A 13,029-nucleotide genomic window follows, 5' to 3' on the forward strand; every position below is an offset into this window, starting at 1 on the left:
CAGAAAATTGTGTTGGTACTGATTGGATTCAACCTGCTCATAATTCAAATTTGTTTTTGGTTTCAGTCATGGCCTAAATTATTCCAAATAAGTCAGTCTTCCCCAGAACAAATGAAATATTAAGGCAATACAGCCAAGGACTCATAGTTAGTGTGACTGCTGCCCAGAAGTGCATGAGCACCTACGAGCAAGAAGAGAGGCTTTTTATATCAGCCATGCTGATCTGAGGGGTCCTCCTCAGTCTGCATTTGGCTTCCAGCTGATTTCATAATTGCACCTGCCTTGTCTTTGGCATAGGTTTTATGCCAGTTTTCTGCAGTCCTCATCCCTCAGTGGCCCAGACACAGGCTGTAAAGTTCATAGAAAGGGTGTCTTCCTGCCCTTCACCCATGTCTTCTGGCTTTGCTTCTTCCTCTCTTCTTTTTATGGTCTCTTGACTGCCAAGGCTGCATCCCCTACACCATTACTGCAACCCCCGCTTCTTGACCTTCTTTCCTAGTCCCTCCTCCTTCACAAAGTTCTCCCTAATCTTCTTCCAAATGTGCTCTTCGAGCTCTGGCTTCTCCTTTGGCTCTCAGATCCACAGCCCCTTCCAAAGCCTCCCTCAACCTTCTCCACCCAGTTGTCCCACCAGGCCTTAAAACCATGTGTTTAACACTAGAATCATTATTATTCCCACAGAATCAAGTCTTCCTTGAGATTTCTGCTTTCTGTTCATAGTTACTCAAGCTCAAACCTCAGGATCAACTTTGGCTCCCTTCTTTTCCTTGCTCTCTTCTCCACCTACCTCCCAGTCGCCACTTCCCAAATCCTATTGAAATCTGCAGATTCTTCCTTTGGAAAAAGTTTCTCCCATTCACTTCATTCCTGGGACAAGCTAGTCAGACTCTCTGTGGTGTAGTGTAACTTAGTAAAACACCACCCTTAACTCTCCACCCACCCCCCACCACCTGTCTTCTCCAAATCCCACCTCCATTCCTCACCCACCAGGGATTCTCCAACATTTGATAGATGAAGTTCAAGGTCACAGCCTGACCTTCAAAACCTTCCGTTACAGGTACAGATGTAACCCACCAATCCAATCTATACACAAAATTTACTAACTCTTATCCATAATTCCAAAACCCAAAAGCTCTGAAAATTCAAATGTTTTCTCATAGCTCATTTGCTAGCAAAATCTGACCTGAACTAAAAAGAAGTTATAATCTTTATTTAACCCACCTGGTGTTGCACAAATATAAATGATCTGTTTAGGTGTTTCCCAGACCCTGCAAGCAGTATAACATAATATAGAGTATAGGTATTGCATTACCTTTCTAAAATCTGGAATCTTCTAATTTCTGAAGCACATCTGACCCCTAGAATTTTGAATAAGAAATTATAGACGTCTATGCATCTACCTCATTCCACACCTACATCTGACATGCTGAAATAAACACTTTTGGCACTTCCCACATATGTGTCCTAAGATATAACATCTACCAGGGCACCTGGGTGGCTCAATCAGTTAAGCTTCTGACCTCAGCTCAAGTCACGATCTCAACGTTCTTGAGATGGAGCCCCACACTGAGCTCTTTGTTCTCAGCACAGAGCCCTCTTTGGATCCTCCTGTTAGTGCATTATCTAATTAACCCATAGTGATCTTGTACATGGCTCCACGCTAATTTCTGTCCACGGCCAGTAAGGTTCACTAGGAGCCCAGGTCATCATGGTCTTTTGCGTTCAAGTAAAACTGATTTGAACTAAGAAGCTAACCCAGTTTGTAGCCTCAGGAAAGGAAATTATTAACTCAAGCAAATATTCAGTTTCAGATTTCTTATGAAGAGTTACTCTGTGCTTAAATCAGGTTTCAAGTCCTATGAGACACTATGTTTAAATCATTACATAATTTAAATGTAGAGCTGTGCTCTTTAAACTCCTTTCATTAATAGCAGAACCTTGCTTTTTTTCTTCCAACACAAATTCACATGAAGCTTTTATATATATATATATATATATATATATATGTATATATGTGTGTGTATATGTATATATATGTGTATGTGTGTATGTGTGTATATGTGTGTATATGTGTGTATATGTGTATGTGTGTGTGTATATATGTTTCTGTGTGTGTGTATATATATGTATATATGTGTGTATATGTGTATATATGTGTATATGTGTATATATGTGTATATGTGTATATATGTGTATATGTGTATATATGTGTATTTGTGTATATATGTGTATATATGTGTATATGTGTATATGTGTATATATGCGTGTGTATATATGTGTATATGTGTATGTGTGTGTGTATATATGTTTCTGTGTGTGTATATATATATGTATATATGTGTATATGTGTGTATGTGTATATATGTGTGTATATGTGTGTATATGTGTATATATGTGTGTGTGTATATATATTTCTGTGTGTATATATATGTATATATATGTGTTTGTGTATATATATATATATACATATACATATATATATATACATATACATATATATATATATATATATATATGTATATATATATACACACACACACACACAGAAACATATATACACACCTCACAGAATTTTTCTGGTTGAAGCAAGTACCAATAGAGATGGGAGTGTCCAGGGCCCACCTGCTTGGTATACCCCCTCAGAGCCCCTGAGAAACACCAGGGTCCACAAGTGAGTGACTCATATCCAGCCATGGTAGCTGGGCTCTAGCTAAGTCTTCTAAGTAGTGCCCTAGAATCGTGGCCTCGGAATCCAGCCAAAACCTCATGATGTAGTAATCTGCATTTTTGCTAAATCACAAATCTGAATTATGAGCTCTGGAAGGCTGATAAACTGGAACAGCATTGTGCAGGTTACTTTTGATCTCTAACCCTGAGTTTCCTCATCTGTAAAAGGGAGTCAATCTGTAACACTATTACGGCCGAGCACCACCAGTGCTTAGGGTAGTAACAGGAAGTCTGCACACAATAAGCTCTAGCTTATGACTTTACTATGGTTGCCATTCATCACGAACATTACTTGTCCCTTTTCTTGTCCCCTGATCCGTTGCCAAATTCCTCTTCATCCCCACCACCACATTTTAGGCCCTATTTATTCAAATACCTAGTTCTTACAAAAGCTCCTCAGATAACAATTTCAAATAATACATGTGGTGTAAAAACTGTGCAAACAGAAAGCCAATCCAGAAACACACTCACTCTGCTCATGCAGCAAAAGCTGAAGCCTAAGGACATTCTGCGGCTTCACACATCACTTACCAACATTAGGTCTAGTGAGTCCCTGCTCAGACTTACTGGAAGAGTGAAAGAGTTTCAGGTGGGGTTTTAAACCATGGATTAAATTCTGACGACTTCTACAGTGATTACAATAACCTGGAGAAAGTTGAGAGTTCTTTTTTTTTTTTTTAAACAAAGAAATAGATATATATCAAATTTGCTACCCTGAAAAGCAGGCTCGATCATTTTTAAAACTAGGCAAGGCTATAAAACCAGTCACAAATTCTGTGCTACAGAAAACTGTAGAGCTTTAAGACAAATTTGAAAAGAACAGTAAATTTACAAGATGTAGAAAATCTAATGTTTGAAGATAAAACTTCATATATTTCTGGCTAGGAAGAGACAGGAAATCTCTTCTATGAGAAGTTAAGGATGCTTAATACTTTTCTTTTTTTCTTTATAACTTGGCATTATTTTAGAAATGCTTAGACCTCCTGCTACCATCAGAAGTATGAATTGTGGTTGTCACAACTACTTGTGTGACTACAACAATAAGTCTGTTCTAAAATGAGGCAAACAAAGCCACAAAATGGCATGATATTGAATAGGTGATAGCCACCTTTCAGCATTACTCATACTACTCCATTACAGAAAGACAGGTTTAAAACCTGGTCCACAGTGTCCGGCTGTGAAAGAACAGAACATCATCAAGACAAATTCTAGCAAAGACAAAGACTTACTGGAGGCACTGTCAATGCTGCTGATGCTGTCTGCATCGTGCAGGTGGTGCCTGTGGAGATGTCTGTAGAGGCTAAATTTCGAGAACTTCCTGGATTTTCCTACTCCTTTCAGTTTTGAATCCATATCATCAACGCTCCTCAGGGTGGGCAGATTGTTACTAGCTTTGTTTTTATCTTGAAGGCTTAAGGATTCCATGGACTCTGTTGTTTCAGCCTGAGAGAGTTATTAAAAAAAGAAAGAAAGAAAGAAAAAAGATACCTCATAGGATATGCTGCAATGTGACCCTTTAATTCTAGTTGAGCTGACGTGTAAAGTTCACACATGATGGTCTAATAGACACACAACAATGTGTGAGGTCAGCCACAGGGCAGTGGAGGATTCTTGCGAGCTGCTTAAATACTGGCAAAGGAATACCAGGCGTTCCATTGTACATCCCCCTGCAGTAGATTAAATTCTTGAAATTTCATACCAGTTAACCTTTTTATGTCAAATACAATTACATGAGTTATATTCACCGTTGAGCTACTGAATTTCTTCCTCCAATAAACGTGAATAGTGCTTTTTCTGTCAACCGTTTTTCTTGCTACTTATTCACTAAATCTCTATTTTTTCCAGAAAAGTCACCAGCATATACAGCAGCAAGATAAAATGGAGACCACCAAAATTTTTAATGAGTATATTGATATTTTGGCAACCATTAGAGTTAAACCACTAAGCACTGTTTATGGATATGGCCATATGGGTATTTTGGCAGCTCTTGATTTAAAAGGTACTTTGAGAAGTTATTAAACTCCTGCTTTCAAAAAGAAGTCCCTCCATGACTCCAGACTGACTTATCCTATTTTTGCATGTTTTTAAGTAGGAAGATTTCAAAAACCTTTGCAGGTACTTGTAGTAAGGCTACATATTTAACTTAAAGCTCAACTGATGCACATTTTTGTTTGTGAACATTTTTTTTTCCAAATAGGAAATGAATCTTTTGTTCAAATGGAAAACAGGAGTTAATTATGAGCTGGCAAATGCTCTATTGGATCTGTTTTCTCTTACAAGTGAAGAAAGAGATTAAGAGATGCAAAGTTACAGACTTGCTAGGTGGTCTTTGAAACCAGGTCTGTCCATCCAGGAATATGCTGCCCCCCAGTGAACCAATCAATCAGTCATGCTATTAACACATACTTATACAAATCATGCCCCTTCTATGTAGTTCCATAAAGGTGAGATTTACTTACTGTGAAGGAACTCAGAGATGGCCCTACAGTGACACGCTTCACACTGCCCACGTCCGTGAGTCTGTGTTCATTGTCATCCCACCTTCCATAGGCCAGGTCGATCCCACCCACAAAAGCCACTGACTGGTCGATGACAACAATTTTCTCATGATGAGCCCACAGATACACGCTGGATGATACATGATCTGGGTGCCTCATCACCTTGGGAGGGAAAAGAAAAAAACCCATGAGTAATGCACTTTTTAAAAAGTTCTTCATGTTATAATAAAATATATCTGTTTTATCCCCTGAATGGCATTTTCTATAATTCAAATACCAGAATATTGTCTGTATACACCAAACTTCTAATTTCATTCTCAGTGCTTACAAGAGGAAGATTCCTGGTTACTTTTTTAAGCCTCCCCACCAGCCCTGCCCCATACCACATTTGGGGGAAGCTGCCATTTAACTAGAAATGTGGTCACATATTTCAGTAAAAGCTGTAATACCTTTTGTAATGTAAGAGCTGATTCCTTTTTTCCACCTAAAAGGCTTATGCTATACCTGATCTTATTTTAAAAACAACAAAAATCTCTGAAAATGTTTAACCAACATCTACCTCTGAGAAAATTTTTAACAGGTATATTGATATTTTGGCAGCCACTGAGTTGAAATTGCAAGCATATGGATATAGGGATATACATACTTTGGCAGCTCTTGATTTGAAAAATATTTTGAGGAGTTATTTTCTCCTGCTTTCAAAGAGAATTCTCTTTATTTTTTTTTTAATTTAATGCTCATTTATTTTTTGAGAGACACAGAGAGACAGAGTGCAAGTGGGAGACGGACAGAGAGCGAGGGAGACAGAGAACCCAAAGTAGGCTCCAGGCTCTGAGCTGTCAGCACAGCGCCTGACGCAGAGCTCGAACTCACGAACTGTTCTGAGCTGAAGTTGGAGGCTTAACTGACTGAGCCACCCAGGCACCCCTAAAGAGAAGTCTCTTTAGATGATCCCAGACTGACCTATCCTATTTTTGTATATCTTTAAGTAAAGCATTCCAAAAACTTTGGAGACTACTAAAGTTCTTAGTAACCTACATTTGTTGTGTGTAGTAAAATACACATAACACAAAATTTACCATTTTGACTATTTTTAAATGGACAGTTCAGTGGCATTACATACATTCATATTGTTCAATCATCACCATTATGTATCTCCAGAACGCTTCATTTTGCAAAACTGGAACGCTGTATCCAATGAACAATAACTTCCCATTCCCTCCTCCCTGTAACCCCTGGCAAACACCATTCTATGTCTCTATGAATTTGACTAAGTATCTTACTATTTGCCTTTTTGTGATTGGCTTATTTCATCTAGAATAAGGTGTTCAAGGTTCACCTATGTTTTAGCATACATCAGAATTTCATCTCTTTTTAAGACTTAAATATACTCCACTGTATGTATATACAAATCACTATTGAGATTGGGATATTAAAGTGTCTAACTATTATACAATTGATTGTACAATTGTCTATTTGGTCCTTTAATTCTGTCGGTGTTTGCTTTATATATTTTGATAGTCATTATCAGGTATGTACATGTTTACAATTGCTGTATCTTTTTGCTACGTTAAAACTTTTAATAATATATAATGTCCTGGGGCGCCTGGGTGGCGCAGTCGGTTAAGCGTCCGACTTCAGCCAGGTCACGATCTCGCAGTCCGTGGGTTCGAGCCCCGCGTCAGGCTCTGGGCTGATGGCTCGGAGCCTGGAGCCTGTTTCCGATTCTGTGTCTCCCTCTCTCTCTGCCCCTCCCCCGTTCATGCTCTGTCTCTCTCTGTCCCAAAAATAAATAAAAATGTTGGAAAAAAATTTAAAAAAAAAAAATAATAATATATAATGTCCTTCCTTATATATTATAAACTTTTTCTATTATAATATCATCTGATACTAGTATAGCCACTGCTGCTCTCTTTTGATTAGTATTTACATGGAATATCTTCTTTTAGCCAAATAAAAACACATAATTGTTATATTCTGTAAGCCTGGTGGAGATTTATTAATTCATATGTCTTGGTGCATCTCAATGATTTGGCAATAATTATTGATAGCTTTTTCAGTCTTTAGTAAATATCAAATTGCTCTTTTTTTTTTTTTCAACGTTTTTTATTTATTTTTGGGACAGAGAGAGACAGAGCATGAACGGGGGAGGGGCAGAGAGAGAGGGAGACACAGAATCGGAAACAGGCTCCAGGCTCCGAGCCATCAGCCCAGAGCCCGACGCGGGGCTCGAACTCACGGACCGCGAGATCGTGACCTGGCTGAAGTCGGACGCTTAACCGACGGCGCCACCCAGGCGCCCCACAAATTGCTCTTTTTATTGCTTATTGAATTTATTTATTTTAATTAGTTTTGTATATAACACACTATTAAGAAAAAGCTTTTTAAATCCTAGATGAGCTCTCTGTTGCTATGAACATTCAAGGGACATCACAGGGAGACCACATCTAAGACATTCCAGGATAATCTCAACGAGGAACAAGGGAACTTGACGAAGCTCCTGAGTATTGAAACAATTGTAGAAGGTGTGTTCTTGGCTAAATTATCAGGTTAGGAGAAACAGAAATGTGAACTCTGCTGACCCCATCGATATCAGAAGTATAAGAAAGTATTTTTGTTTTATTTCTGAGAAGGATCCAATGCTATTCACTCAAAATGTACATTAGGGAATTCTACAAATTACCACTGCTCAAAGCAAAGCACACCTGAAAGACTACAGAATAATACAGAAGAAAGGTTGTTCAGAAGGATGAACCTATTACCTTTATGTTGGGGTGTAGACGCATTAAAGTCCTCTTGCTGTATTCACTGTTGATTCCAAGAGCGAGTTCCACCTCTTTGTAGAGCATTATGAAGATTCTCACCCCCTCTTGCTGTCACAAGAGAGAACACAAGGAGGAATGAGAATTTCTGAAAGTAGGTTATGCTTTTTCTTGTCTTTTTCCTGCCTGTGTATTATAACGTTTCTTCTATAAACAAGTATAATAAGATATTTAATGAAAAATGCAACACGAGAAGGTGAAACATAAGTATATATCAAGATACAAATGTAACAAAAACGTATGTCCCTTCCATTCTTAGGACTTGTCATACCAACACACAATGTCAATATTTGAAAAGGCTGAAATGGTAAACTTACCAGCGAAAAGTGATGGTCTTATACCTGTGAACATTTTCAAACACTTACACAACATTAAGGAAAGTGTTGGCCTGATTCAGGTTGCAGGATTAGGGTTTTCGGTTTGTTTTTATTACACTTCCATTAGTTAAAATAGCAGTGACAAAAAACTCTGATGGCAATAAATCACACTAAATATCCCTTAAATGTTTCTGGAGTATTTTAATAGAATTTTTCTTTATTAAAAATTACTTAAGTAAAAAAAAAACATTTCTTTATCTTCAAAGATGAATATAGTGATTCACATTTGGAACTCATAATTACAACATTAATGTCTATTTGTGACATGACTTCTTTGGAAGTTTCTCTAATGTTCAAAAATCCCTGAGATTTAGCAGCAGCACAAAATTAACATCGATTCAACCTTAGACCTTGGACTTAAAAGAAGACAAATAAGGCCACTGTGAAGGTCAAATTAAATCAAAAGTGCCTGATAAACTTGAACATGCTATGTTAATAATATTTTTATTAGTATTAACTATCAAAAAGACAATGTCGGGGTGCCTGGGTGGTTCAGTTGGTTAAGTGCCCAACTTCTGCTCAGGTCATGATCTTGCAGTTCGCAGGTTTGAGCCCTGCATTGGGCTCTGTGCTGACAGCTCAGAGCCTGGAGCCTGCTTTGAATTCTGTGTCTCCCTCTCTCTCTGCCCCTCCCTCACTCATGTTCTGTCGCTCTCTCTCAAAAATAAATAAATCAACTTTATAATAAACAAATAAATGCAATATTCTAAAAAAAGACAATGTCTAATAGCTAGTAGTATAAAAAAAATAGTATTTTCTTCTCTAGTTTGGATAGTGATAAGGTTTTAGCTAAATTGCCCCACACCTGAATGTCCTTCCTCTTCTCCCTGTCTAGTCACACAGTCCCCTCACCAACATACAGTTAAGAATGTATTCCTCCAGGAAACTCTTATCTTATTTACCCCCACTTCTTATATGACCTTTTTACTTTTTAGGTTTGTATCCTCAGTACTGCTGTGCAGTTTGCAACATTTGTATTGCATTCTCTATATCCAGCAGCTCTGAAGCCATTTTGAAGCATACTGCATACATATTGGATAATGTATCTACACCTAGGCATTTAAAATCCTAGAGATAAAAGGCAAGAACTTGTACACAGTACAGTACTTTATAAAGCATTAGAGATACTGGCATATGAAATAAACTATAGTGACAAAGAGTAATTTAATTACAATTTAAATTAACAATCCATGGTAATTAGATATACTTCATAATGGAAATTTGAGTCATTAATTTAAGAAGCCAACTGGGTCGAATGCAACTAATTTATAAGAATTGGTTATTTTTGCAACACTATAAAAATATGAAGTATCATAAGAGTTAACATTTTTAAGTTGCAGGGTACAAAATCTTGGAGTACACCAAATATATATATATAGTTCCCCAATATTGGTCTGCCAATATTAAGAAGCATGTTTTGGCCATTAAATCCTTATAAGAACACATCCCTTCAAAATACTAACACTCTCGGTATGCCTGAGTAACTCAGTAGGAGAAGCATCTGACTTTGGCTCAGGTCATGGTCTCATGGCTTGTGAGTTCGAGCCTGACATCAGGCTCTGCTGACAGCTCAGAGCCTGGAGCCTGCTTTGGAATCTGGGTCTCTGTCTCTCTCTTTGCCCCTCCCCCGCTTGTACTCTGTCTCTCTCTCAAATAAATAAGCATTCAAAAAAATTTCAAAATACTAACACTCTATATTTCTTGGTGTGACATCTGAAAAGTGCATACATTTTTGGAGGAATATACTTAAATATATGTTCTGAGCTGCACTAAGGAAAGTCAAATGGGCGATGGATATTAAGGAGGGCACCTGTAGTAATGAGACTGGGTATTGTATGTAAGTGATGAATCACTAAATTCTACTCCTGAAACCAACATTGCAGAGTATGTTAACTAAAATTTAAATTTGAATGTGAAAAGTAAAATGCATTCTGACCCTGAAAAAAAAATAGGATAAAAAAATACATATGTCATCCTATTTCTCTGGTTAATAGCTGACTTTTGGAATTTTCTTATTAGTAATTAAAATTATGCAACTATTACTGCAACCAAATGCATAAGGACAGACCAGATAAAGAAATAAGGAAGTGAAAGTGTAGGCAAGACATGAACAGATTAGCTTCTAAGAGTTCAGTCACTTAGTGCTCTGCAATGAACCACTGGTGGAGAGCTCTAAATGCAAACTAGAACATTATTTTTTCCCTCTACTGTTCATATACACTCTGCTATTTGGGTATTTTAGGATTCGGTACTGAATAACAGCAACACAAAATAGCCTCCCATTTAAAGATACAGTATAAAGTCTAAAACCCAAAATTGCAACCCAAATTATAAAACATTATACCTGACATCTTTCGTCACGTTTATTTTAAATGAATGAAATTGTGCTTCTTCAGCTTATGAAATTACCATTCTTGAAGGACAGGAGTTGCAATTTAGACCCTGGCTTGATTCTTTTTTTTTTTTTTTCCTTATTTTTAAATTAATTTATTTTTTAATTTACATCCAAGTTAGTATATAGTGCAACCATGATTTTACGAGTAGATTTTTTTATGCCCCTTACCCATTTAGCCCATCCCCCCCCACAACCCCTCCAGTAACTCTGTTCTCCATATTTAAGAGTCTCTTATGTTTTGTCCCCCTCCCTGTTTTTATATTCTTTTTGCTTCCCTTCCCTTATGTTCATCTGTTTTGTCTCTTAAAGTCATCATATGAGTGAAGTCATATGATATTTGTCTTTCTCTAATTTTGCTTAGCATACTACCTTCTAGTTCCAGACGCTGGCCTGATTCTTACAGTTTTCTACTGACCTGCATAACTAATGGATTTTTGAAATAATAGAGATGTTAACACTAATGGATTACATTATTACCCTCCATTTATTAATACCTTACATTTTCTTCTATATTTTGTCTTTTCTCATTGAAATAAATTAACTCCAAAGGAAATAGGGTAGAGACTTTTAAGTCTTTTTAGCTTATATACAAAAGACTAATAAGGAAGTAAGAAAACAGTTCATTTTAGGTAATCTGGTTTACAATTATTTACTTATATCTGTATCAGAATGAACAGTTAATTAGTGACAAGATTTCTGTGATCATAAAGCAATAAATTCCTCTTCTTTTGGTCAAAGTATTACAACACTATCATAAACCCTAAACTACAAAGGGCAAAGGAAAAATGTTTCCTGACAATGAAGGCATTTTCCCGGTCATAATAGTGCAGCCTTACACAAAATGTGAGAAATAACTGTGCAAAATGAAAGCCAAATTAGAAAAGAAAAAAGGACTGATGTGAATTCTGTAATTTAAGAAATACACATCTGAAGCATCCAATGTTTTGCCAACACCTTTTCATGACCCTAGGGGAAATTACTTTTTATTACAGAGGAGGAAGAAAAGTATTAATAGGCCAAGTAGAAAAATGAATGGCCTGGAGGGGATTACACAATGTCATCTTTCTCATCTCTGCTGAAGTCACGTAACCCAAAGGTTAACGGAACACACGTCACACTATCAACACAGAATAAACTTCATAAAACCGGAGTTTCAAAAGTTGAAAGTTCTGACCTCTTTTCTAACTAGTTTTGAATCAAGTAGAGCAGACATAAGAGTATACATAGTAGGAATTTTTAGGAACTTCACATATACAAAATACATGCGAAGACAATAAAAAGTAAAAAAAAAAATGTAATAGTTGAAATCAAAGAGACTTTTTTGAGTCCATTTTTTTCTCTCTGATTACTCAAAATACTGTGGTCAAAATATTTTCTAAATGCAGCCAGGTTTGTCTCCTGCCTCGAGACAGCTTAACTTATGCATCCCCAGGATAATCACCAACTTTATCATTTGTCAAGGACTTCTGCAGAGTGTGCAATATTTGGGGAAAATGAAAAATAAAGGACAGGAGATCACATCCTCACCATTCAATGTAAGCAATGTGAAAAAGTACAAATTCTCCTTTTTTTTTTTTGAACCAGTTCTATTTGAAGCATAGTCTTCAAGGTTGAAGATCTATTTTTCCTTTCCCACACATGCCCTTCTAGCCCACCACTTTGATAAGATCCTGTTTTATTTTCCTGTGTGGGGATGTGATTATCTCATTTGACAAACCTGAACATCTTTTCCTCCTAAATGATCACTGATTGCAGCTCTAGAATGTGGCTTGTGGTCCAGGACAGAAAGAAACTACCTCACAACAAAATCACCCCTGAGGACCTAAACCCTTTTCTGTAGGTCTCCAGGTGGCTGCATTTGAAGATTTTTTTCAGTGCAAGTCCCATCAGAAATATCATGTTCCTAGGGTGCCTGGGTGGTTCAGTTAGTTAATCGTCTGGCTTCAGCTCAGGTCATGATCTCACTGTTTGTGAGTTTGAGCCCTGTGTTGGGCTCTGTGCTGACAGCTCAGAGCCTACAGCCTGCTTTGGATTCTATGTCTCTCTCTCTCTCTCTCTCTCTCTCTCTCTCTCTTTCTCTTTCTCTCTGCCCCCCTCTCTCTCTTGCACTCTGTGCGTGTGTTTCTCTCTCAAAAATAAATAAACATTAAAAATTTTAAAAAAAGAATCATCACATTTCTAAGGTTGAAATATACACATTGGGTACATGA

The 13,029-nt window shown here is 37.2% G+C and overlaps 1 protein-coding gene across 8 annotated transcripts in view; it reads right to left on the reverse strand.

Moving 5' to 3' along the window:
- The window catches only part of PLD1 (phospholipase D1), a 207,662-nt gene that overhangs the window by 73,135 nt on the left and 121,498 nt on the right, over window positions 1-13,029 (reverse strand). For 7 of the 8 annotated variants that reach the window (XM_058732391.1, XM_058732392.1, XM_058732393.1 and 4 more), the window contains 4 exons: window positions 7,988-8,098; window positions 5,187-5,387; window positions 3,957-4,170; window positions 3,259-3,372 (listed from right to left, as the gene is read on the reverse strand). In XM_058732391.1, coding sequence (XP_058588374.1) covers window positions 3,259-3,372; window positions 3,957-4,170; window positions 5,187-5,387; window positions 7,988-8,098 — 640 coding nt within the window. The remainder of the gene's footprint in view (window positions 1-3,258; window positions 3,373-3,956; window positions 4,171-5,186; window positions 5,388-7,987; window positions 8,099-13,029) is intronic. The other variant, XM_058732389.1, reaches the window with a different exon arrangement.

Source organism: Neofelis nebulosa, chromosome 5 (genome assembly GCF_028018385.1).
Source record: "Neofelis nebulosa isolate mNeoNeb1 chromosome 5, mNeoNeb1.pri, whole genome shotgun sequence".
Classification (NCBI taxonomy): Eukaryota; Metazoa; Chordata; class Mammalia; order Carnivora; family Felidae; genus Neofelis; species Neofelis nebulosa.